Source organism: Sorex araneus, chromosome 1, assembly GCF_027595985.1.
Source record: "Sorex araneus isolate mSorAra2 chromosome 1, mSorAra2.pri, whole genome shotgun sequence".
NCBI classification, from domain to species: domain Eukaryota; kingdom Metazoa; phylum Chordata; class Mammalia; order Eulipotyphla; family Soricidae; genus Sorex; species Sorex araneus.
Window position 1 is genome coordinate 53,518,063 of NC_073302.1, and position 27,809 is coordinate 53,545,871.

Consider the following 27,809-nt stretch of genomic DNA (forward strand, 5'->3'; position numbering starts at 1 on the left):
AATAAAACAGAAAACTGATATATAATGAAGACAATTATTCCTACAAGCCACCATAAGTGGTTATTGCTGGTTTTGTTCTAGCAATGTTTGCTTCACCAGAAATAAAGATCATTAAGACATATTCTTTTGCTGAGTAAACTATTTATTTACTAAGTACTTCCTTTGTGCTATTATACTGTCATATGCTAAGAACAGAGCTTTAAAAAATTTAAAAGACAATGTTCTTACTTCCTCGAGAGTTACATTCTTAATATGCCAAAGGAAAGAGAGGTAAGTCAACTATTCAAAATTAAACAAACAAAATGTATAGGGAACATCATGGAATAACAGAGAAGTGGAACTTTTATACCATGACCAATCAAGCCCTCCAAATTTAGATCTCAAATTTCAATGAGAATCAAAAGTATTTAAATATTTTTGAAAATGAATTTACTTTGTTTACTGGGGGTGGGAGGTGAAGGCGGTCCACTGGGCCATACCTGCAATGGTCAGGGATTACTCCTGGCTCTGTGTTCAGATCATTCCTGGCAATGCTCAGGGTACCATTTGCGGTGCAAAGAAATGAACCTGAGTTGGTCATTCGAGACAGGTGCCTTAGCCCTGCACTCTCTCTCTGGGCCCTGAATTAATTTTTATGGCTATTCTACAAAAAGCTGAATCTTTATAAGTTATCCAATTTTATAATGACTTAGAATTGACTGTGCCACTGGCTCACAATCACTGAAGGTTAAAACTGAGAAAGTTAACTTTAAAATTCATTTGTATGACTTTAGGACAATTGAAGCTGGCCAGAACTTCTCACAGAATAATTTTTACTTTTTTTTAATCAATCAAAATTTTTTTTTACTATTATGTAGTCATGTAGATTTTCTGATAAATTATAAAAAATTGAAACTTTCAAATTTCACCATTTTTTTTAAATTTCATTGATTTGCCGTGAGATATAGTTGAAAGCTTTCACGTCTGAGTTACAATCACACAATAATCAAACACCCATCCCTCCACCAGTGCACGTTCCCCACCACCAATACCCCCAATATACTCCCCCTTTCCCACCCTCCCCCTGCCTCCACAGCAAACAATATTCCCCATACTCTCTCTCTACTTTTGGGCATTGTGGTTCGCAATGCAGATACTGAGAGGTTTTCATGTTTGGTCCTTTATCTACTTTCAGCACACATCTCCCATCCTGACTGATTCCTCCAACCATCATTTTCTTCATTCCCCTCTCTATTCACCATTTTTTTCATAAGTACTATTTCTTTATACTATTTTATTATAGTGATGTTCAGCTTTTACTGATAATTTCCAAGCTGCTTCCATTAAAAGATATTTCCCTTTAGAGTAAAAAATTCTCAGTATCCCATAGTAAAGAAAAATTATATACTTACAGCTACAACAGCTTCAGCAACTCCAGTCAACACAGCTGGCCTAAGAGAATGCAACAGAATCTTACTCTCAAGTAAAACAAAGAGCAACAGTGTTGCACAATTCTCAGGACCCAAATTCATTAACAAGGTGCTAAAGTTGGCTCCACTAGAAAAAGAAAGAAAAGAGATTATTATGAACCATTTCATAAAAACAATGAAAATACTAAGATTTTATTTTTCTTGTCAAATGATTCCCTACATATTAATACACTGAGATTCTAGTGTTTATTTCAAGCTTTTAGTTATAAGGGAAAAGTAGCTACTCTAATAAAAGAAGAGACTCAAATTCATTCTTCAGTAAAAAAGAATGTCTTGTTCGTTTTTTGCTTTTTGGGTCACACCCAGCGATGCACAAAGGTTACTTCTGGCTCTGCACTCAGGAATTACTACTGGTAGTGCTCAGGGGACCATATGGGATGCTGGGAATCGAACCCGGGTTGGCCGAGTGCAAGGCAAACACCCTACCCGCTGTGCTATCGAGACAGGCCCAATGTCTTGTTCTTAAGGTATTTCCCTTTATTGCTTTGTGTTGGGCCATACCCACTGGTGTTTCGGTAGCAGAACTACAGTACCATATGGTATTGGGTATCAAATCTAGGATGCACTCCAGGATATCAAATCCAAAGCATACACTCCAGTTATCTGATCCAACTCCCAGCCACAAGGTACTGCATTTTTAAAATTGACTTCACTATCTTTCCAGCTATCAAAGTTAGAAACAGTATGGAAACCTTATATCGTTTGTTAAATTAACACATAACTTCTTAATCCAAATCCTTAAATAATGTTTTCAAGTATCTGTTCCATGTGAATAAATACATCATTTTAGATACAGTTAGTTACCTTAGTGGTAAAGGTGTAGAAACTGGCTGTGATAATATTAAGGCATCATGGACTGACAGCTTTAAGAAAAAAAAAAATAATAACCCAGTCAATTTTAATACAGAACTAAAGTATCAAAACCACAAAATAGCTTAAGATGTAAACTGATAATATTTTGGAAAGACAAAGATATAATAAATAGCTTTATTTGTTCAGAGTTACTATACTAGCCTTATTTTCCAGTTACAGGGACTGGACCTAGGGCTCATACATGTGCTTTACAAGTCATACGCTTAGTTCCCAGTTTGGAGGAAAAACATGAGGGACTCCCAAGTGGTACTCATGGGACATGGAGGTGCTTGGGGGTTATTCCTGGTTACAACAGAGGACAAGTGGTGCCAGGGATCCAACCCAGGTCTCCTACACAAAAACCCGTTTGTTGTGGTTTTTTATTTTATTTATTTATTTATTTATTTATTTTACTTTTTGGGTCACACCTGGCGATGCACAGGGGTTACTCCTGGCTTTGCACTCAGGAATTACTCCTGGCAGTGCTCAGGGGACTATATGGGATGCTGGGAATCAAACCCCGGTCGGCCCCGTGCAAGGTAAACGCCCTACCCATGATGCTATCATTCCAGCCCCACAAAAACCAGTTTTATCTCTCCAGTCCCTGTTGCTCCCTTTTCAAGGAAATAGATAATTCAACTGAATTATTATTCAAGTAAAATTGCTATTTAAAATTGCTATTTAAATATAATAAATTCATTTTATAAAAGCATCAAATTTCCACACCAGTAGTACCTGGCAGCTACTTAATATATAATAGTTGTACTGACACACATTCAATATTAACATTATTTGATATAATGCTGCAACATCACATACAATGTTGATAATATCTTAGAAAAAATTTAAGTTGCTTGCTCCTACGGACCTGAGTTCTAACACTATTAATGGTTCAGGATGAGAGTATATAAATGGAAAACAAAGCATTTAGTAACTTATATATGACACTATTCCCACACAATCATGGATTCATGTCTTGAACAAGCTATTTCTCTGCTTGTCTATTGATCTGACATGGTAATTTGAGCATGTTAGAACGTATAAAGACATATATGCAAAAAAAAGAAACTGGTCCTTTTGCACAGACTGAAGAACCCTAAGTAAGATGACTTCCCCTTCCAATCATAGCTCATTCCCTACTTAATATTCGTTACTTACTCTGATATTTAAAATATACTAATAATTTAATTTGGTTTTATTTTATTAAAATTAAGTACATAAAATCTATATGGTCTAATGATGATAAAGCATCAATCCAAGAATTATAATTATTCCAATTATAAGCAACCAAAATTTTTAGTTTTAAATAAATCCAACCAAGCATAAATGTGCTTATACTTAAGACATAAAATACAGGAAACTGAAGAGCCTGCTGAATGCATACTGCTCCACCTCAAACCAAGAGGGCCATAGAATCTACTCTTGAATGATTTGAATGAACATATGCATAGATTCCCTCAATTATACTCTTTTTTGGTTACCTGTACAAGGATTCTTGGTCTTTGTGGCGAAGGAAAAGGGATGTTTTGCATAAAATGTGAAATATGCCTAGAAAAAAATTTGAAATAAAGATTAAAATTGCTTTTATAAAATATTTCACAGATTTTATCGAATCTTAAAGTCACCAATTACCAATGCCAGAAAGAGAACAAATGTGATATAATGAATGTAGAATTTAATCCTACTTATGAACTTGATATTAAATATTAATATGGTTCTTCTATTATAATCTTGGGCAAACCACTAACTCTACTTCTCTACCTATAAATAATATCCCCAAAAGTTACTAAAACACAAAATATTACCCTATATACACAAAAAACATTAATCACATAACCAACCTTAATTTTCTGAAGGGTCACTAGTTTATCATGAACATTAAATTTCACTTCAAAGAAAGTTAATTTGACAGTTGAAAGTTAAAATTAGAATATGAAGTGTTAGATGATCATTCCAGGTACAAAAAAATTGTCAAGGCTATTTTTCTATCAAATAGCAGTGCTTATGCAGACATTCATCTATTATTTTTATTTTATGGGGACAGGGAGTTACTGAGGATCAAGTCTGTGCCTCATACTTGTTAAGCACAAATACTGTACCACTGAACTAATCCCCCTAGTCCCCAGAGTACTGCTTTTTACTGGGGGAGGGGTGCTGGGGATCATACTTGGGGTCTCATAGAGGCAAGGAAAATATTTATGCCAAAAACAGTAACGATAGGTCTCATTCCCTTGTCCCTGAAAGAGCCTCCAATCATTGGGAAAGATGAATAAGGAGAGGCTGCTAAAATCTCAGGGCTGGGAGAAATAGAGATGTTACTGGTGCCCGCTCAAGTAAATTGACGAACAATGGGATGACAGTGATACAGTGATATCTAAACACATTACTTTAATACTAACTGATAACTACTCCATCTTATCCACTAAAGTAGTATGTTTCACTAATATCATTTCTGCTGTGAAATTTTTGAAATTAAAAAAAAATCAGTTCATTTATTCTATAATACCGTTTCACAAAACTCTTGACAGCTCTTAGTAAGAAACAAAATATTTCTAATAAGAAAAATTTCAAATCATAAGAGGTCAGAAAGATGAGCTTTGTTTTTTTTAAAAAAGGAGTGGCTTCACATACATTTTTCTTGATTTCCATGGCAATAGGAACTACAAATCAAAAAGGGAAACAAGTACAATTCTGTCAATATTTAAATCAAAACTTCACTTTTAACATCAATTAATTCACTCATTCATTTAGTAAGTTCCATAGTTAGAATAAGAAAAAGCCATTTTTATGACTGGAATATGTATATGTAATAACAGCTATATTTTCTCTAAGCTAATATAGAATGAATAGAAAGAATACAAATACAATATATGTGGAGTTCCTTATGCTGAATTCTTAAAAAATATTTGTTTTGGCTAACATTATTGCCACTCTATAATATAAAATTCACAATGATTCAAATGAAGAATGGAGCAAGGGAAATAAGAGGATTACTGTGATGCTTTTCCTTTCAACTGTAGTGTTAGAAAGTATGGATATCTGCTGAACAAGTCACAAGGAAAGAGACAAATACAAAATGATCTCTCTCTGTGTGGAACTTAAAGATATACAGCAAGGAAGCAACAAGGGCCAAAGGCAATGCAACAGGAAAAGTGATCCATACAACTGAGTTTATGGGGGAAAGAGATGAAAGGGAGGGACACTGGGGTACTTGCAGGAGGGAGGTGGGTACACTAGTGACAGGTGGAATATTGGAATCACGTGTTTAAGAGACCATCATTAACAGTATTGGAAATCACAGAATCTCGATTAATTTTTCAAAAAGGTGGGATACACAATGAAATGAACATATCACACCCCATTTTTCCATCAGGCAGCTTTCTAAATCATTATACATACTTTTCAATAGGAAGAGGATGTGGTCCAGACACAGAAAGTTTGTAGATAAACATAAGAAACTTTCTAAAAGCTTCAAAAAAAGGCCAGTGTGAAAGTAAACAAATACATTTGTTTGAATTGATAGATTTGGAGACCACTTTTCTCTCCACAGGTGTCAAAAGGCCCAGCTGCATCAGCTGTTTCTCTGTGAGAAGTTCTCGAGAGTAGGGTTCATAAAACTGGATAGCAGCTCCATATACCTACATAATACAAATATTTTGTTAGACAATTTTATTAAATTTTTCTTAATTTATTAAAATTTTACTGCTTTATTAAAAGGTCAATTAATCTTCTTTCCTTTTAATTTACCAAGAAACATTTGTTCAGAGTACATGGACAGCTAAGTGAAAGAATGGTAGAGCTGGCCATGGTAAACAGTTGGGCAACTTCTCCAAAATTTAAAGTTATCTATTTATAACGTATAAATTTTATTCCTAGATACATACCCCCCCAAATTAGAACTCAGATACTTCTAGATCAATATTCATAGTGGTGTTATTGATAATGCCCAGAAGGTGGAAGCCCAAATGTCCATGAACATTTTCTTTTCAGATAAATAGAAAAACAAAATGTCCGGGGCTGGAGTAACAGTACAGTGAGTAGGGTGCTTGCCTTGCATGTGGCCAACCTGGGTTTGATCCCCGGTAATTCATATGGTCCCCCAAGTCCACCAGGAGTAAGTACTGAGTGCAGAACCAGGAGAAACCTCGGAACACCTCCAGGTGTGATCCCCATCCTCCACCAAAAAAACCAACCAAACAAAAAGCCAGAAAGAAAAACAAAATATGGGGCTGATGCGATAGCACAGCGAGTAGGGCATTTGCCTTGCATGTGGCAGACTCGGATTCAATTCCCAGGGTCCCCCAAGCAACACCAGGAATAATTCCTGAGTGCAGAGCCAAGAATTCCTGTGCATCACCAGGTGTGGCCCAAAAAGCAAAAAAGAAAAAAAAAAGAGTGGCACACAAGTAATACAAAATGTAAATTCATCCTTAAAAAGCAGTAAGATTCAGATAAATACTGAAACAGAATAAACCTTGAAAAGTGAAATAAACAAGACACAAAAGGACAAATATATGATTCCACTTATGAAAAAGCAAGTATTTCTCAAGAGACAGTAAGTAAAACAGAGGTTATCAAGAACTGTGGGTAGGTGTGGGGGAAGCTTCTATTCAGAATGTTGAAAGTTATGGATATGCATACTGGGAACTTTTGTAAATCTTGTAACTAGTCACCACATAGAGATCTATCATAGTTGTCCATTTATCAATATCATAATCCTTATCTTCCCAGATCCAACAATCACAGATACAATTATTTTTAAATTAATTCAAAAGATTTTAACAAGCAACATGGTAAAAACATTAATATGGCTTTGGTGTTCTTTACAGGTTAAAGTGAATTTAACAACTATTATGTATTTAAAGATGCTAAATTCCCATTTATATTTAATGCTTTCAATTCAGAAAGCACAAATGATGATTATGTTAAAGCATTTAGTTGTATGCTACTCAGTAATAATAATGATCTTCTTCCAGTATATAACTATTTTCCTTGGAGGGCAATACCCAGTGGTGTTTAGAGAAACATGCAGTACCAGGCACCAAACCTGGAGTCCTGAATACGGCCTGACCTTTTAAGCAGAAAGTATTCTCTCATTTTTTTTTTTTTTTGCCCCCTGGGGTTAGGGAGGTTGGAGCCACACTGGATAGTACTCGGAGGGGCTACTCTTGGCTCAGTGCTGGTGTCAGGAGACTTTCTGGTGCCAGGGATTAACCCTGGGTTAGCTCCATGCAAGGCAGGAACCCTATTCCTCAGGCCCATATAATGTATTCTTAATCTAAAAATTCAATTTCCTATAAATCCTGGAAAACTCTGAACCAACCATCAAATTTTACATGATGCAAAATATACCTTTTCGGCTGAAGAACCAGTCAGGACAAAAGTTGAAAAAACTGGGAGTGGGTATTTGGTTTGAGGATCCCAACATTCAATAGTAGCGCCCATAGGAAGGCAGAAGAGGGGTACAGATTCTGAAAGTGGAAATGACTCATAATCATCTTCTGGATATCTAAAAATTAAACCTTCGGAGAAAGGAAAACAACAATAAATATTTTTTAAGTTACATTTTCATAAGCTACATATGATACAGGGCATTCTGAAGGCACATTTTATGGGACTATTTATATATAAAGTTAAAAAATAATTTTTCTCTTGTCATATTTGAAAGTAAAATTAACCTTTATTTTTTTATCAAAGACTTATAGTTCATTATAACATTACAATGCATTAAATACACAAAATAAAACTATTTAACATGATCAACAATCAATGTATTATTGTCTACACACTGCCAAACTCTCAGATAATGGAAAGGAACATACAGAAATATTTACCAACCATTTCAGTTAATCCTCAGCAAAAAATTCAGGGAAAGGATAAATGTTATGAAATATTACTAAGGCAACAGAAACTGCTACCGCCCCTAAACTCATCTTAAAAGAGAAGCAGTGCAAAAGGCATGCAGCATAGAAAGTATACAAGGCAGAAGCCCCTGCTACTAGAAGAGACAGTGTAAGAGCAAGCCAGGGCCACTCAAGAAGCATAACCGAGCCCCACGAGAATAAAGTAGCTAAATGGCAGCAATTCATTAGTCTCTGGTTCGCTCTAATATGCAATACCACCTCTACATTAAATGTTTGAAAACAAGCATCAGAATTTTGAGTGGAAATTCAGTCACCAAAATTCTGTATTCTAGGTAACGTGTCTCATACCAATTACCTGGATACTTTCACAAAGCTTCTTCCCATATTTTAAAGTGAAATTTTTTACCCATTAAAACTATAAAATACATTACAATATTAGTACTGTATTCAGCAATAATGAAAGTATCACATCTCAATATCCTAAAATATTTGTTAGCTACTACCTCTACTTTGATATTAAATTATTTGATTACTGTGAATGTCTTTATGAAGAACAAGATTTTTCAGATACGATTTGCCTGACTTCCCTGAAGTAAACCTTTACTCCAAAAACTTTGCATGATCAAAAATTAACTGACAGTGTTTCTTCTCACAAAGAAGTATTCCAGTATCTCTTCTAATTTACAACTGGAGCATACCTGTATTTTCAGTTTTTATCCCACCATACCAGTGGGATGAAGAGGTCACACTTAAATCTTTACAGCCCTTGACACTTTACTGTGCAGTAAGAATGTGGCGATAGATTTCTCAAACACTTCATGGCAGAAAAGTTTCTCAGGCCCTCCTCTCCTCCATATAGCTGATTCTTTGCAACAAGGAAGAAAGGAAGCAAGTCCACCTTTCATGACATGTAACATGTGGTTTCAAATCAGACACACAGAGATAAGAGAAGGAAATATAAGAAGTAAAGATGCAGTTTGACACCTTTCTGATTGCCAAAATATAAAAGGTGAGAAAGTAAACAGTTTTCCACTGAACTGTTAAATTGATTAGTGTGGATTAAAGGCTTGAATGTTTACTCTATATATGCTTGCTTCAGATGAAAACATATTTAATTAACATATTCTTGTGTGTTGGGCAATAACAATACATCTTATAGCTTATAATTTACTTAAAAAAACATATCTTTACATGCTGAAGGTACAGATAATTCCATTTATAAATAGACCAATCTTACAAGTAAGAAAGTATATATGGACTCTTCTAACCAAAGACTGGTGCATACCAGTACTGCTAACTGAAAGAGAGAAGTTTCTTTAACTTACTTACCAGCTTTATATGCTATTGCATTAGAAGCAGGCACAGACTTCTTATAACACAGAAACACACTGGAACCCCACTGTAAAACACAAATTAGGTTAAAAAAAAGACAAAAAGAAATTGATTTTGTTGAATGTCTTCTAAAACATCTCTCCTCTCTATTTAAAACATGTTAATCTAATAGATTACACTGTATTTAAAAAAAAAGCAAACCATTAATATGACATCACATACCAAAATAATATAAAGTGTTTAAAAAAAAACTACCAAAAAAAAGATGACAATGTACCTTGAACTCATATGTACCTTAAACATATATATATATATATTTTTTTTTAACTGTATCACTGTGAGATACACAGTTACTAAGTTGTCTTGATTGGGTTTCAGTCAGACAATGTTTCAATACTCATCTGTTCAATAGAGTATATTTCCCACCACCAATGTCCCCAGTTTCCCTCCCAAACCCTTGCAACACATTGGAACTGGAAGATAACCACAATGAGTGAAGTAAACCAGGAGAAAACAAACACAGGATGATCTCACTTATCTGTGGTATACAGAATACCTGATGAGGAAATATATTGTAGTGAAGGGAGGAGTACCTAGGTTACTCTTTAATCCAATGTTTAAAGAGGAGGACAGGAAAGGAAAGAAACCAAGAGGAGAAGAAGAGAACAGGAAGTAATGGGTGAATAGACATCAGAGCCTCCGTTATACTGGTGATATGGGTAAACAGTACAGCCATATAACCAAAACAGAGACTCAACAAAACTGAAAACATGAGATCTAAGCTACAACCACTGAAATTCTGTAATGTTCCTGTCAAGTTCACAGGCAAGGACTGGGTAAGGGGCTGGGGTGGGGAGAATTATGGGAACACTGGTAGAGGGAAGGTGACACTGTTAGTCAGTCTGGTATTGAAATATTATATGCCTAAAACTTAAAAAAAAATAAACTGATATGAAGACAATTTTTAAGCTTAAAATTCTGTAATCACCCAAAGACAACCTCTATTTGAGACACAGCACAAGGTAGAGTGGACATAGGAATCAAACTTACGAAATAATGGGTCACTATCATGATATAAAGTCCTTACCTGCAGAAGCAAACCTGTCTTAAACAAAGTCAGGGGCATATCAGTCATTTCTGCCTAGACCACATTTCAGCTAACATTAGCTGATCTAGAGATACTTTTCAAAATGAATTTGACCCAACGAACTTTAGTCTCTTAAAACTAAATTAAATGCATCTGTTCAACTTTCTTCATTAGAGCACTTTTTAAAAATAAGCAAAACTATAATATTTTAAATAAGTATATCAATAATTCCTGCAGTAATTCTTGAAGATACTATTAAAATTAAAAAGCTAATATTACTGGCATATTAATGTATCTTAGATAATATTATACCTCCTTTCCCTCAAAAGAGGCTTTTAACTTTCAATTTTCCAGGTGGAATTATCCTAAATCACCAGATTTTTAAAGATTTTTTAAATTATTATGTATCACAAAAATCAGAGCTAAAATAATAAAAAGAACCATGAAAATATAAATTGAGCATATATTACATGCCCAATAATTGAGATATTATTCCCCTTGGTTTTCAACTAAAACTTAGAAAACTAAACAACTTTAATCTTACCATTCCACAATTTAAGTTTTTGTCAACTTTGCAGAAAGTATGGGGAGGGGTTTCTCCTTTACTGGTTACAATAACACAGATATCAGTTACAGCCAAGGAATTCTGGGGTCGAACTGGAGCAGCCCTTCGATAAGTGATAAAGATTCTTTGCGAAGTGGTTGAACTATTGTTGACATTGGCACAGCGACCATAAGGTGTAGCTTGGATCACTTCACATCCTGGAATAAGTCTTTCTTTTCCTTCATATAATACTCTATATGGGAAGAAGAGAATAAATACATGAATAGATAAATAAAAGTACTTCAGGTTAATGTTTAAGGAGGAAAAAAACACATTTTAGTTTTCCTACTATTTCCTAAATCTTAATTACAGGGGCTGGAGCAATAGCACAGCAGGTAGGGCGTTTTGCCTTGCACACGGCTGACCCGGGTTAGATTCCCAGCATCCCATATGGTCCCGAAAGCACCACCAGGAGTAATTCCTGAGTGCAGAGCCAGGAATAACCCCTGTGCACTGCCAGATGTGATCAAACAAACAAACAAACAAACAAAAAGTCTTAATTACAAAGCATTAAAATTACTTTGAGGAACAGCAGGTAGGGCACTTGTCTTATATGTTGAAGACACAGGTTTAATCCCTGGCACCCTATATGGTCCCTTGAGCACTGCCAGGAGTGATCACTGAAAATAGAGCCAGGAGTAAGCTTGAGCACTGTCATATGTGGCTCAAAAACAAAACAGGATACTAACATTTGATTTTTTAAAAAATAAGGAACGTTAAAAATAAGTGGAGGCAACAACATAAACATCCTTGAGTCAATTTCTGGTTTTATCAAATATTTTGATGTTTTCACAAAATAAATTTTAAAAATATTCATTGAACCAATGAAACACATTAAGGAAATTAGAAATGAGCTAATAAAATGATATCTTGTGATTATGCTTAAGAATATGTAGTTTTGACAAATATCAATATTCACTGAAAGATATCTATAGAGCCAATCTCCTCTTCCTCCTCCTTCATCTCAGTGCCAAGGATTAAATCAATGGCCTCAAGTGTGCAAGTCAAGTTCTTTGCCTCTACCACTGTGGTACATTCCCGCATGTCAATGCAATGCCTATCTAAATCCTAGCTGCCTTTTTGTTTTTTTAATTGTCAACAGTCAGATCTAAAATTTATATGGAAATGCAAGGGACTCACTAAACCCAAAATAATCTAGAAAAAAGATAAAATTGAAGGACACATACATACCCTCCCAACTCAATAGTTACCAGAAATCTACAGTCACCAGTATAGTATGACACTGATAGAGGGACAAACATGCAGGCTAGTGGAATGAAATGCAGAGACTAGAATTAACTCCTTACATTCACAATCAACTCATTTCCACAAGCATGTTGGGACAATTCAATGGGAAAAGAACAGCCTTTCTATAAGTGGTGCTGGAAAACTGAATATACAAATGCAGAATAAAGTTAAGACTCCTTTAAACCACACACAAAGAAACCTGACAATGAATTAAATAAATTAAATGTAATAGCTAAAACAGGAAGGAAGGAAGGAAGGAAGGAAGGAAGGAAGGAAGGAAGGAAGGAAGGAAGGAAGGAAGGAAGGAAGGAAGGAAAGAAGGAAAGAAGAAAAGGAGGGAGGGAAGGAACGATACACAAATGAATCCAAAAGCGCACGGTCAACATTCCATCATTAGGGAACTGCAAATTAAAATAATGAGAAGGGTCAGAGTAACAACAGGCTGAAGAAAATATTTTGTATGCAGATAACATAGTCTTGATATTGGGCACCACATGGTCTCCCACACACTACCAGGATTAGTCTTTGAGCACTGATGGGTGAGGCCCAAAACAATTAAAAAAAATAACACTTACACATCCACTGTGATGAATTTCTTAAAAAAAAAAAGTATTAAGTGGTAGTGATATAAAGAAATTAAAATCCTTATGCATTTCTAAAAGAAACAATTTTTTAAAGGGGGGTATTGGGTGACAAGTATGCAGTGTTCAAAGGCTACTCATGGCTTTTTTGCTCAGAACTGAACCTCTGGAATTACTCAGAGGACCATATGTGGTGTTGGGTATTTGAACCAGTGTTGGTGGGATGCAAGAAAAGCATCTTAACCCCTATATACTATCTTTCCTGCTGTAAAAATCAATTGTTTTTCTTTGTAAGTTTGATACTTCCTCAAAAGGTTAAATAAAGATTCTATGTAACCCAGAAACTCTACTCGTAGATATATAACCAAGAGAAATGAACACAGACATAAACACCATGAAGCTAATACTCTTAATGATATTAAACAGCCAAATTAAACAGTTATAAAGAGCCAAAAATGTGAAAATAATCAAATGTCATCAACTAATAAATGGATATGTAAAGTGTGGAATGATCATTATAGAACAGTCTCATTCAACAATGAAAATGAGGTGCATATGCTGCCTGAGCCCATGTGCTGCTTGTGCCCACGTGGCCGAGCACATGTGTCGCCCGAGCACATGTGTCGCACGCATCTCCCTTCTTGAGATGTGTACTTTCATGCTTTCATACCTTTGTGTCTAAAGCTCGGTTATGTGTAGGGGTTTCCTCCACCCTTGGAGAAGCCCGCGTTCTCCCTTGAGCACATTATTCTTACTATTTCTCTCTCCCACTTATCCCTTCCTCCCGCCCTCAGAAACCTCTGAATAAAATCTATTTACTTAAAAAAATAAACAAACAATGAAAACGAAAGGCTTTCAGATACAGCTGCCTTGCAGAGATGAGACTGCAAATTCAATCACCACTGCTGAATGTCACCCCTGTGGTAATGCTACTTTGGGCTCTCTCCTCAGGAGTGACTGCTGTTTGTTATCCGTGGTGCCCAACAAAAGTGTGCAACCTCAGGCATATGTAACCAAATGTGTGTCTGGCACAGCAATCCAAGTATGCAAACTCTGATGAGCACTACAATCAAATGCAAGCACCACAATCAAAACAATTAGAAGGGATGGCGGGCGGGGGGGTAGGTAAGGGGAATACAGAGACAGTTCAGTAACAAGTGTCTGCCTTGCAAGTTTGAGGCCTCAACTTCAATTTCCAGTGCCATCCCAAGTACAATCATGGCACCTCTGTTTATCTGGGGATTCTGACTCGACAAAGGAGTCTGCAGCATGCAGCCAGGAGTGATAAGCAATACAACTAAAAGTGTGCAACCCCATGGAGCTGGAGCGACAGCATAGCAGGTAGGGCGTTTGCCTTGTATGCGGCCGACCCGGGTTCGATTCCCAGCATCCCATTTGGTCCCCTGAGTACCACCAGGAGCAATTCCTGAGTGCATGAGTCAGGAGTAACCCCCGTGCATTGCCAGGTGTGACCCAAAAAGCCAAAAAAAAAAAAAGTGTGCAACCTTTGGACAAGCACTACGATTAAAACTGTGCACACATCTCAGGCAGGAGCACATGTTTTGCACAAAGACAGCAAGATTCAACTTTGGGCACCCCATAGTCCACTGAGCACCACCAGAAGCAACCTTTGAGCAGCCATAGAAGCACTACAACTAGAATATGCTCAAGCACCACAACTAAATGAATACAGCCCCCAAAGCATCCAACCAGAGCATACCCCCAGCAACCATCATAACCAATATGCCAGGCCTCATAACCAAGCACGTGTGTGAACCCAGATGTAATAGACTCCTAGGAACCACAAATGTAAGTACAAATAATAAAATCATACTAACACGAAACTCTTGAGCTCACTAGTGAACAAGGTTTGGCCCAAGCCTCAGGCAACCACAAGCTAACGTCTGAGCTGGCAAAGCTGTGCAGAGAAGCAATAAAGGAAGACTTCAAAGAAAGAAGAGCAACAATGTTGGCAGATGCAGCAGAAGTCAGGAAATGTATTCTGCAACACTCCCCTGTCCTTCTCCAACTACAAGACCAAGATGACTGCCCTCCAACGTCCTGATGGATCTATCACATCTTCCAGAAAGGCAATGGAGAGGACTATTCACAAATTCTACTAAGATCTCTTTGACAGCCATGTCCACCTGCCCACACACCAAATTCTGCAGGATGGATATGTCGTTCCCAAAGTCCTCCCTTCCAAAATCTGACACGCCATTTCGTCAGCAAAGAGGCGTACAGAACCCGGTCCAGACAAGGTCAGACCCGAACACCTGAAGAATCTGCTGCCAGTACTCATCAATACACTGGCTCGGCTCTTCACATGCTACCTGTCTGTATGCAAGGTTCTGTCCCAGTGGAAAACTCAGCAGGACCGTTCTGTTGTACAAGAAGAAAGACATCCACAACATCAGCAACTATCGCCCAATCTGCCTGCTGTCTGTTGTCTACAAGTTGTTCACTCGTGTCATCCTGAATAGAATAGACAGAACACTAGAGGAAGGACAACCATGCGAGCAAGCCGGGTTCCGAAAAGGATTCAGCACAATTGACTATATCCACACAGTGACCAAGCTCACTGAAGTTTTGCAAGAGTTCAAGATGCCGCTCTGTCTGACGTTCATTGATTTAAAGAAGGCCTTTGATTCTGTTGAGACTAAAGCAGTTATCAAAGCCCTGGCCAAACAGGGCGTTCAAACTCAGTACATCAAGATCCTCCGCAAGCTGTATTGCGGATTCAGCACCAGGATCTTACCATTCTACAAGGAAGTGATCATTGATGTAAAGAGAGGGATTCAGCAAGGCGATACCATTTCACCAAAACTCTTCAGTGCCACCCTCGAGAACGTCATGCATTGACTGGAATGGGAAGGAATGGGAGTGAGGATAGACGGTTGGCAATTGCACGACCTCCGCTTCGCTGATGACATTGTTCTCATAATGCCAAACATTAGCCAAGCGACATGCTGGCTGACTTCGACTGCAAGTGTGGAAAGGTCAGACTGCAGCTGAACCTCCACAAGACGATGCTCATGAAAAACGAACTAGTCCCTGACGCTCCATCTGCTCTCAATGGAACAAACATCTTCAAATGTAGCAGCTATGTGTACCTGGGTCGAGAACTCAACATGAGGAACAACTTGGCACCAGAACTGCACAGGAGGAAGAGAGCAGCGTGGAACGCCTTCAAGAGCATCAAAGAAGTGGTTAAGAGGACAAAGGACCTCCGACTCTGGGCACATTTTTTCCATTCCACCGTTCTTTCTGCGCTAACGTACGCCTCAGAGGCCTGGGCCCTATGCAAACAGGATGAGAATGCTATTCAAGTATCCCAAAGAGGAATCGAAAGAGCTATGCTAGGAGTATCACGTCTCACTCAAGTGAGAAAAGGAATCCGGAGTTCCGACCTCCGTCAACGGTCAAGAATCAGGGACGCTGTCTCGTTTACCAAGACATCAAAAATCAGATCAACTGGACATGTAATGCAATTCAGAGATGACCGCTGGACTAGAGCTGTTACCGACTGGATTCCACGGGATGTCAAAATACCACGTGGCTGCCCACCAACGGAATGATCAGACTTCTTCGTCAAAACCCTAAATGAATGGTTTGAGGCTCTTCCTGTTCCTGGAGCGAGCAAATATCATTAGGCTACTCTAGCATGCGACAGGGACAAATGGAGATGGAAAAGCTTAAGTATGCTCCAAATCTAGAAACAATAAAAGAGTGTGAGAAAGTGCCATAAGATAAACTCTTTATATGACACAAAATTCCTAAGACTGGTTAAAAAACAAATTATAGAACCCAGAGAAACAATACAGTGGCTTACAGTGCCTGCCTTGCAAGCCCTGGTCATGAGTTCAGTTCACTAATGTCAATACATGAGCCAAATTCAATCCTGAGGGCTCTGCTGCTAGAGTCGAGCAGTCTGCTGCCAACTCTCCCCAGTGCTGCAAGTGCTTTCAAGCTGCACCACAACCAGGTGTGTTTAAGCTACACAAAAGGGTATAGCCCCTGGAGAGCATCAAGGGCAGGAAATACAACTGGCGGGTGGGGGGTGCAAATGCATGAGCACCAGCAAGCTCTGGAGAGCACCACAACCAGAATGCTCAGGCATCAAATTTGGGCACTGCTTGTATATCTATGACTCACACCAATTAGATGTGCAAGTACCACAACTCCAGAAGCACACACTGTGATGAGCACCAGAGCCTAATATGCAACCTCCCATAAACACCACAGTTAAATGTGTGAGTACCACACTCAGCCACCACCACATGATCAACCATGAAGAGAAAAAGGGAGTAGGGAGATGGAAATAAAAATATTAACATGCACACTTAACCATTTAAAAACTAATCTGAGGAAACACAAAGATAGCTCAACAGAATGAGTGTATATTAAGCAGAGCCAGTAGTAAGCCCTAAACACTGCTGGGTATAGCTCAATGCCATTCTCCAAAAAGAACAAATATGTAACAATATATGTACAAAGTTATTCCCAAATATTCTGGTTAACAGAGAAAGACTGAAAAGAACTCAAATGTGTAATTGCATATCAACAGAGTTGAAAACAGTTGAGTAAAAATGTGTAGCACATAAAAATAAGTACTACATAGCTATTAAAAAAAAAAAGTAAGCAAGTTCCCCATCCAATTGCTGAGTGCATGCTTTACATGCAAGAGCCCAGGGTTTGATCTCCAGCACTACATGCTCACACCATGCACCACAGGGTGGCCTCAAGAACAGGGCTAAGTACAGCCTCAAATCTCAAAAATAAAACCAAAATTTAAAAAGAAAATGAAACAAGATCTTCATGACTGCATATGGGATAATTTCCAATATTAAGAAAAAAAATCAAAAATAATAAAGTACCTACATTATTTAAGAAGAAATACACACACATACAAAGTAAAAGGATAAATCAGAAACTAAATAAATTACAGGGGAGGAGAGGACATAAAATGTGGAGAAAGGAGTACAGCATATAAAGGCTGATGCAACACTGCTCACTACTCTAAAAATATCACTTTATGTGTTTGGATCTCTAACAATATTTCCATATTAAAGGAAAAAATTTAAACAACTGAAATATGTATCAAATAAATCTAACCTACATAGCAAAGTGGTAAAGTATACCCCATGGAAAAATTATTTTATGTCATTATTTTAACATAGTACTTGTAAACAGGCTTAGTATTAATATCTTCATATCTTTGAAAGTATTTATACATAGATAAATAAGGCACATTATTTGTGATTTTGCAATCAAGATTTTCTGGGTAAGAAAAAAAGACACAATTCAAAATGAATTCTTAAAAATGTCTTTAATATTAAGTCTGACCTTAAGTAAGTGATATAAACTTATGATTAAAATATACATGTACTGTTATTAGTACTCCATTTCATTATTTTATTCTATCAAATAGGAATCCTTATATTCCTATCATTTTCAATCTTTCTCTCCTTCAATATAATAATGTTCAATTATCACCTGAAAGAAGATCTAAAAAAAGAAAGCAAAATACAAAAAACCATCCCCATCATTGTATCTCTTTCTCTTCCACCGTATCACAACCCAGGCATCGTTCATATCCTCTAAGGATTCTGTTAAATATAGATTGGAATTCAGTAAATCTGTACAATGTCTTAGATTCTAAATTCCTCATTTTGTTTTGTTTTGTTTTGGGGTCATACCCAGCAGTGCTCAGAGCTTACTCCAGGCTCTGCGCTCAGAGATTACTCCTGGCAGGCTCAGGGGACTGTATGAGGTGTCAGGAATGAAAAACCTGTGTCGCCATGTGCAAGCCAAGAACTCTACCTGCTGTACTATCGCTCCAGCTCCAGATTCTGATTTTCTAATATCCTTTTAGACCCTATGAGCAAAGTTGGTCCATGAATTACACTTTGAACAGCCAAGTCCCACAGCTATCCATTAATCTTTTTCATTAAACTATTAAACTATTAATTAAATTACTCCATTAAAATCAAACTTTTAAAAAGAAGCCTCTATTACTCCAACTCCTAATCAATTATTAAAACTTCTAACCTGACACGGTACCAAATAACTATCAGGGTGTAAAATTATAGTCCTAATTAAGAGTGCAGGGGAGGAGGAGGACAGGAAATTGCCCAATGGATGAAGCGCACACTTTGAGTCCTGTGTGCAGGAGGCTCAGGACTGAGTCTCAGCAACAAACAATTCCTAAAGCAATACCAAGATCTATCTGTGGAGAGTAAGCCCTCTCCTCCCGCTGTCCACCCCCCCCCCCCACATAGACCACCTCTATGGTCTAAAAAATAACAGGGGACAGAGAGAGAATACAGCCAGTGCCCTGAATGCAGCCTGGGTTTGACCCCATATGGTTCCAAGCACTACCGTGAGTAATTCTTGAGTGCAGAACCAAGAGTAACCCCTGAGCATCCCCACTGCGGCCCAAAACCCCTTAATCAATCAAACAAAAAGCTAAACAGGGCAGAAAATGCTAAACAGGTGCAAGATAAAGGTCAGGTCAGGCAGGGCTTTGGAAACAAACATAATAAGCACCTGTAGGCCAGTTTCACAAGAGTGGAACAGTAGAATAGATAGGTAAATCAGGCAATGTCCAAATATAGCAATGACTCCTTTTATTAATATCTAAATAACTATGAATGAGGGAGATAGTTCCAAAGGTCACAGCACATTTTGCATACAGGAGGCCTGCTTTTAGTCCCTAGCACTGCCTTGGTGCCCCGGGCATAGTTGGCAGGGGTTACTGCCAGGTGTGACCCAAAAAATGAACACAACAAAACAAAAACACCAAACACCTATCAATACTTTGGGTAAGGGGCTCAGTAGCAGAGAACCTGCCTTGCCAAGCATTGCCTCAGAAGCCCAGGGAGCTCACCAGCACTGCTGCTATGATCCCCAGCCCCACAACAAAAGTGCAATCTCCTGCACACTGTAACCAAGCATGCATGAGCATCACAACTAAAATGTGCAAGACCTGAGCAGTCAGGTATGCCCCAAACCAAAAAACTTTTTTTTTTTTTTTTTTTTGCTTTTTTGGCCACACCCGGCCATGCACAGGGGTTTTACTCCTGGCTCTTCGCTCAAGAATTACTCCTTGCAGTGCTCAAGGGACCATATGGGATGCTGGGATTCGAACCCGAGTCGGCCGCATACAAGGCCTACCCACTGTGCTATTGCTCCAGCCTCCCAAAAAACTTTTTAAATACTTTTATTATCAAATATTTCCCTGTTAATAGAGCTGTATTCTTAGGGGATAAATTCCAACAAAAATAGTGAGTCTGGGGACCGGAGCGATAGCACAGCGGGTAGGGCGTTTGCCTTGCACGCGGCCGACCCGGGTTCGATCCCCGGCATCCCATATGGTCCCCCAAGCACCGCCAGGAGTAGTTCCTGAGTGCAAAGCCAGGAGTAACCCCTGAGCATCGCTGGGTGTGACCCAAAAAGCAAAAAAAAAAAAAGCAAAAAAAAAATAGTGAGTCTGTTTTGAAACTCTAACAACAATAGTGAGTTATGTGTTGAAATCTGGAATGTAATCAAGGTAAAGAGAAAAGGAAGTGAAATTATCACTCACGTACGGGGTGGGTTGGGGGGTGAGGGGTGGGATGTATACTGTTTTTTTTGTTTGTTTGTTTGTTTTGTTTTTGCTTTTGTTTTTGTTTTTATTGGTGGTGGAATATGGGCACTGGTGAAGGGATGGGTGTTTGAGCATTATGTAACTGAGATATAAGCCTGAGAACTTTGTAACTTTCCACTTGGTGATTCAATAAAATAAATAAAAAAAAAAAAAGTAAATAAATCATAAAACTGGGCTGAGGCTCAGTGTATACAAGCCCTGGTGAAGGTGCCAAGAGTCTGACTTGCAGCCCATGAAGCAGAATGGATCACAGCTGCTGGACAGCTACAATCAGTTTTTTAACTTACAAAAGGTGGATTATCTTTTTTACCTTACAGAAGATTCTATAAGAACAGTCATAATAACCAATTTGTGATATCCTTCAGATCATCTAATCTATGCAGAGAGATGACCTCAAATATTGTCATTTGATATGAAGAAAATGGAAAAGGAACCTGTGCTGTCATTGCTGAATGCTCAGAAAGTGCCTGTTCTGGGGTGGCACTCATACAAAACACAACACAGAGACTAGAAACGTGGGACCTGAGATTATCAAGAAAAGCTTAAAAACAATTTTGATGTTATAAGCCCAGCTTGTCACATGTTTAGTTAATTTAATTCATGCCTCCTGGATTCTAAATGTGGTACATTACAAACTACAGATTTTGTACATTACAAACTACAATTCACGACATTTGCTTTATTTGGTTTTGTTTTGTTTTGTTTAGGAGGTTCAGGGGTCTTAATAATTCTCAGTCAACTGGGCTGGCAGTTCAGTATAAGAACTGGAGGATGCCACGTTGCTGGAACCAGGGTTAGCTGCCTATAAGGCATGAGCCTAACCCCTTACGTATTCCTCTCCAACCCGCCCTTATCTGAGCCAAAGTGGAGCATACCAACTTCAAGGCCTGTTGGTTATTTTGGTCTTGTAAGAATCTATTTTTTCACTTTTAAAATGGCATTAGAGGGGCTGAAGCGATAGCACAATGGATAGGACGTTTGCCTTGCATGTGGCCAACCCAGGTTCAAATCCCAGCATCCCATATGGTCCCCTGAGCACCGCCAGGAGTAATTCCTGAGTGCAGAGCCAGGAATAACCCCCATGCAACCCAAAAAAGCAAAATAAATAAATAAATAATTGGATTAAGGTACATTAATTTCCTGATACATCTGGAAAAATCTGTTATGACATTGATTTTCTTTTTTTTAAAAAAAAAAGACGGAGTTGATGGACATGAGTGATACTACAGTGCACAGGGCGGCTTCTCTATTTTCATATAAATCTACATCATATGAGGGTCAGGTTAATAGTAAAAGGTATTTAGAGAGGTGGGTAGAAATTAGGGTCAACGTGGTATTAGATTTAAAGAAGTCATGAAGAAACAAGGACAAAACTGAAATATCAAGTTAAATGAAGTAAGCCAGAAGAAGAAAAATAAACAGGATAATCTCATTTAAATGTGGTATATAGAACATGAAGACAGGGAATTCCTAAAGAAAAAGAAAACCTAATGATCCGAGTACAATGCAGAGAATTTAGTAAGGGTAAACAAAGATACACATAACATCCTAAAGCAACAGGTAAAACTACCAAGGACTTCAGTTTTCTACTGAAAATTACCTATGCACCTTAAATAAATGTTATTTTCATCAGTACAGCAAAAGAAAGTAAATCACATACCCGATGTCAGTAAGGGGTGGTTTATCTCTCCCTCTTTTATAACAGAGGAAAAGTTCTGGGCTTTTGAGACTTCCATAGTTCAAGTTTGCTTGAAGAGCTGACGGAGTGGCTTCAACACAGGTATAACCTTCAGGGACTGTTTCCCCAGCTGATTTGATAATAACTGCAATATCTGTAATTGGAGCTTTAGGTATAGTTGACTTAGTATCTAAACGATTTATCTCTTGATCCAAAAGAGTAGATGTATCAGTGAGACCTGCCACAACAAAGTAGTCGGTCACTCTTGGCCCTTTGTCTTCTATCATGGCTGCTATAGTAGTTCCTAAAAGGAAGGAGAAAAGACATAAGTTAAGCAGGACATCAATTTTGGGGACATCAATTTACCCTGATTTACCATTTACTAGTATTAAAATAAACCTGGCATTAGTAGTACCAAAACAACATATTTTCCAGTCAGTGAACTTACAATCAAACTGTCATTCTGTAGAAAAAGCCTGCTTCGCTATCATCTTGACAATGTTTTTTTTTTTCTGCAGGCCACACCAAATGATGTTCAGGAATTATTCCTGGCAGTGTTCGGGAGACCACATGGGATGCCAGAGATTGAACTTAGGTCAGCCACATGCAAAGCAAATGCTCTACCTGCTGTACTATATTTCTAGCCCTCATCTTGTCAACTTTTACCCCCTAAAAAAATAGAAATTCAGGGCTCCAGACAGTACAGACCCCAGTTTTAAGTTCAGACCCACATATGATCATCTGAGCACTGCCAGAAGTAAACCCCTGAGCACAGAGCGGCAGGAGCAATCTCTGAGCATTACTAGGTGTGATCCAAACTCCCACACAAAGTACAAGTTTATAGCACCAATTCATTCATAAGATAAATAGATCTGTTCGCGTGTCTAAGACTGGCACTAACAATCAGACTGTAAGAGGTAGGCTTTGATGGTTCTTTTTCTGCAAAATGCACCTAGTGAACAATACTTAAAACCACTGAAAAAAATCATTCTAAGTTACAAAATTCCTAGAACCAAGTTTCAGATTTATCTTCTTTTTTTGCTGTTTGGTAACACCCAGCAATGCTCAGGGGTTACTCCTGGCTCTGCATTCAGGAATTACTCCTGGCACTGCTCGAGTTGCCAGGGAATGAACCTGGCTCGGTCGCATGCAAGGCAAACGCCCTCCCCACTGTACTATCACTCTAGCCCCCAAGTTTCAGATTTGAACTAATAAAGCAAGTACTGATTTAGTCAAGTTCTTACACAAAATAATAAAGGAGGGTCATGGATGTGGCTCCACAGTTATATGTATGTCTCACAAGACCTGAGTTCAATACCTAGCACTACAAAGTAAATAAATAGAGGAAATGGCAAACAAAATCAATGTCTTTAACAATGAATTTAGCAGGCCAAATCTTAAGAGACCTGACCTTATGTAAATACCTTGTAAAATATATAAATTGGGGAATCATTAAATATTTCATATATGGCTTTTTCTACACTGGAGAAGTCCAAGTTCTCTCTTGAACATCTTGAGCACGTATTTCCCTTCCTCTCCTCTCACATCTGTCTCATTTATTTCAATAAAACTATCTTACTTCATTAAATAAAAATTTCATATATAAATGCCAAGTGAAACATTAAAAACTATAACCAAAGAAAACAGTTATATAAAATACTCAGTGAGAAACTTAGGTTCTGGGGCCGGAATGATAGTATAGCAGATAATGTTTGCCTTGCACATGGACGATCTGGGTTTGATTCCATATGGTTTCCTAAACAATGCCAGGAGTGATTCCTGAGTACAGAATCAGGAACCTCTGAGCACAGCAGGGAGTGGCCCCCAAAAACAAACAAACAAACAGAAAAGACTTAGGTGCTGAGTAATAAGAGAGAGAGAGACAGAGAAACAGAGACAGAGACAGTGACAGAGACAGAGAGAGAGAGAGAAACTTGAGTCAAGACTTTATTATTTCTATAATTTTTTATCGCATGTGGGGGAGGGGGGAGGGTACCACACCTAGTACTGTTCAAGGGCTACTTCTGGATTTGTACTCAGGGGTACAAAGGATGTACCCATCATGTATAACCTAGCAAGACCTGAGTTATTCAAACCTGTATTGAACTCAGGTCTTGTGATGGGATACTGATGTATCCCATCAGTGCTCAAAGGACCATAGAGTGGCAGAGATCAAATCTAGGATTTCTGCATGTAAAGCATGCACTAGGCCTATTAAGCTATCTCTCCAGCCCCAAGGCTTCTAGTATCTTTAAATTCAATAAAATAAAATTAATCTTCTGATGTTTAAACATTACCATGAACTTAATGTTTGTTTTGTTTCACAGTACCAAAAATCAAATTTACACATGCCCAGATTTCCCCATACCACCATAAACCCAAGTCTAAGTTTATGTGCTTTTAACATCCAACTTTATTGAGGTATAGTTTACATACAATAAAATGTACACATTTGGTTAGTCTTCACAAATGTATATGCTGGTGAAACCATTACTATACTAATATAATGAAAATATCCATCAACACCTAAGTGATTAACCAACCCTGACTTCCTGACATAAAAATGACATGAGGGGGCTGGAGCGATAGCACAGCGGGGAAGGCGTTTGCCTTGCACGCAGTTGACCCAGGTTTGATTCCCAGCATCCCATATGGTCCCCTGAGCACCACCAGGAATGATTCCTGAGTGCAGAGCCAGGAGTAACCCCTGTGCATCGCCAGGTGTGACCCAAAAAGCAAAAAAAAAAAAAAAAAGAAAAAAAGACATGAGCTCTTTTATTCCCCTTATGTTTTTAAATTCTACTTCCTAATATTGCTTTGAATCTATGTTAATGAAGAATATTATGCTACAGTTCTCTTACAGTATAGTTTATCTTGTTTAGCCATCAAGATAATGTTAAGACTCACACAATTGGAAACAATTTTTTTCCCAATGCTCTGAAAGTTTGTAATTGGTATTATATCTTGAAATGGAATTATTTCCTGAAATGTATAATATAATTCACCGGGCATGGTATTCTTTTTTTTTTTTTTTTTTTTTTTTTTTTTTTGCTTTTTGGGTCACGCCTGGCGATGCACAGGGGTTACTCCTGGCTCTGCACTCAGGAATTACCCCTGGCCATGCTCAGGGGACCATATGGGATGCTGGGATTTGAACCCGGGTCGGCCGCATGCAAGGCAAACGCCCTACCCGCTGTGCTATCTCTCCAGCCCCCGGGCATGGTATTCTTTAATAGGGGGGTTGCTTCGGGGGCGGGGTGGAATGTCTTTCAGACCCTGGAGGTGCTGGGAACGAGCAGGGCTACATACAGCAGTGCACCCAGGGCTACACTGGCAATACCTTGGGGGGCAGCATGTGGTGCTCAGAATCTGATCAGGACTGCAACGCTGCACCCTGTGCCCTGTGCCATCTCCCTAATTCTGATGAGTAAGTTGTTTTTAAATTCCCAACTCTATGATGTTTTTGAGTCTGGCTGGAGCGATAGCACAGCAGTAGGGCGTTTGCCTTGCACACAGCCGACCTGGGTTTGATTCCTCCACCCCTCTCGGAGAGCCTGGCAAGCTACCGAGAGTATCTTGCCCGCACGGCAGAATCTCGCAAGCTAAACGTGATGTATTCAATATGCCAAAAAACAGTAACAAGTCTCAGTGGAGATGTTACCGGTGCCCGCTCGAGCAAATTGATGAGCAACGGGATGATGTTTTTATTTATTAAAAAAAAATTTTTTACATTGGTTGGTATTGAACCTAAAGGCCTCACACAGCAGTGCTCTACTGCTTAGCTACATCACTGGCTCATTATTTTATTTTTATTTTATTTTAATCAAAGTGCGATGCAAGTTACAAAGTTGATCATGAATGACGGGTAAGTTTTTAAGTATAAACATGTAGGCCTATTCAGGTTACCAATTTCTTCTTAAGTAAACATTTGTAGATTATGTTGCAGTCCATTCACGCTGCTGTAATAGACTAGACTGGCTGGCTTATCAACAACAGAAATTCTTTTTTCACAGAGACTGCAAAGTTCAAGACAAAGGCATTGGCAGATTCACACTGGTAAGAGCTAGTCCACCACATTAGTTAGGTTTCAACCGAAGAATAGGAGAAGGAAGAGCCAGGAACATGACTCAAGTAGCAGACCACACAAGCCTTGCATTTGCAAGGCCTGGATTTGATCCTTGGCACCACATAGCTCTCCAGGGAGTACCCCTGGTATACGTCAAGGGAATGGTCCTATTACAATTTTAAGAAAAAATTAAATTTAAGGCTTAAAGGAACAGTCCAGAGGCTTAGAGTACCTGCATAGCAAGCATATGGTCACAAGTTCAAACCCCAATGTACCATATGCACAGAGAACCAGCCTGGGAACTCTGCTGGCAGCCTATGATTGCCAGGACAGAGAATTTCAGTCACACCACAGACAAATGTGTTAGAACCACAAAGAGGCAAGGCTACTGGCAAGGACTGCAGCTTATGGCCACCACAAACCCAGCAAGTAGCACACCAAAACCGTGTGCCTCACTACAGTCTAAATGTCTTGGAACAAACTGTGAAAGCTTTGCATTTAAAATTAGTGTGCTGAAGTCAATGAACACTACTTCCCAGTATGCACACATTGCCTCCTGAGGTGTGGTCTCTGGACAGCACAAGAGCTAAAAATGGGCAAGTACCACAGCCAGATATGTGTGTAACCCCCAAGCATCACAATGATAGAACCAACCACGAGGACGAGGGAAGGGAAATTAAAGTAATCCTTAAACTATTAACTTTAATTAAATCTTAAACAACAAGGGAGAATATCCACAAAACCATTCCATCTACAGTAGTGTCCTTCAAATACTACTGTTTTTAATAAATTACTTTAAACAGAGCTTTATTTATTTTTAATCTTTGATTTGGTTGGAGTGATAGCACAGCCGGTAGGGCTTTTGCCTTGCAGGCAGCAGACCCGGATTCGATTCCTCCATCCCTCTCTGAGAGCCCGGCAAGCTACTGAGAGTATCCCACCCACACGGCAGATCCTGGCACGCTACCTGTGGCATATTTGACATGCCAAAAACAGTAACAACAAGTCCCCAATGGAGACGTTACTGGTGCCCACTGGGGGCAAATCAATGAACAGGACAATAGTGCTACAGACGAACAACAGGATGACAGTGCTACAGTGTAATCTTTAGTTCACTTCTAGTAGATATCAGGGTTCACTCCTGGCTCTGCACTCAGGAATTACTCCGGGCAGTGCTCAGAGGACCATATGGGCTGCTGGGACTAGAACCTGGATCCGCTGTACACAAGGCAGCATATCCTCTGTATTACCTCTCCAGCTCCTATTTTTAATCTAAATTGTCAATTTTATAGGCATGAAGTGGTCCTTAAATGCTCTTTACTATGTTTGTGCAATTTTTGATTTGTTTTGGGGGCACACTCAGCTATGTTCAGAACTAAT

At 38.6% G+C, this 27,809-nt stretch overlaps 1 protein-coding gene across 1 annotated transcript in view; it reads right to left on the bottom strand.

Moving 5' to 3' along the window:
- The window catches only part of DENND4C (DENN domain containing 4C), a 109,906-nt gene that overhangs the window by 61,459 nt on the left and 20,638 nt on the right, over positions 1 to 27,809 (bottom strand). The window contains exons 2-9 of the mRNA XM_055141855.1: positions 22,346 to 22,667; positions 11,149 to 11,401; positions 9,515 to 9,584; positions 7,674 to 7,843; positions 5,721 to 5,959; positions 3,803 to 3,869; positions 2,274 to 2,332; positions 1,392 to 1,536 (exon numbers count right to left, since the gene is read on the bottom strand). Of these exons, the coding sequence (XP_054997830.1) occupies positions 1,392 to 1,536; positions 2,274 to 2,332; positions 3,803 to 3,869; positions 5,721 to 5,959; positions 7,674 to 7,843; positions 9,515 to 9,584; positions 11,149 to 11,401; positions 22,346 to 22,650 (1,308 nt within the window). The 5' untranslated portion in view covers positions 22,651 to 22,667. The remainder of the gene's footprint in view (positions 1 to 1,391; positions 1,537 to 2,273; positions 2,333 to 3,802; positions 3,870 to 5,720; positions 5,960 to 7,673; positions 7,844 to 9,514; positions 9,585 to 11,148; positions 11,402 to 22,345; positions 22,668 to 27,809) is intronic.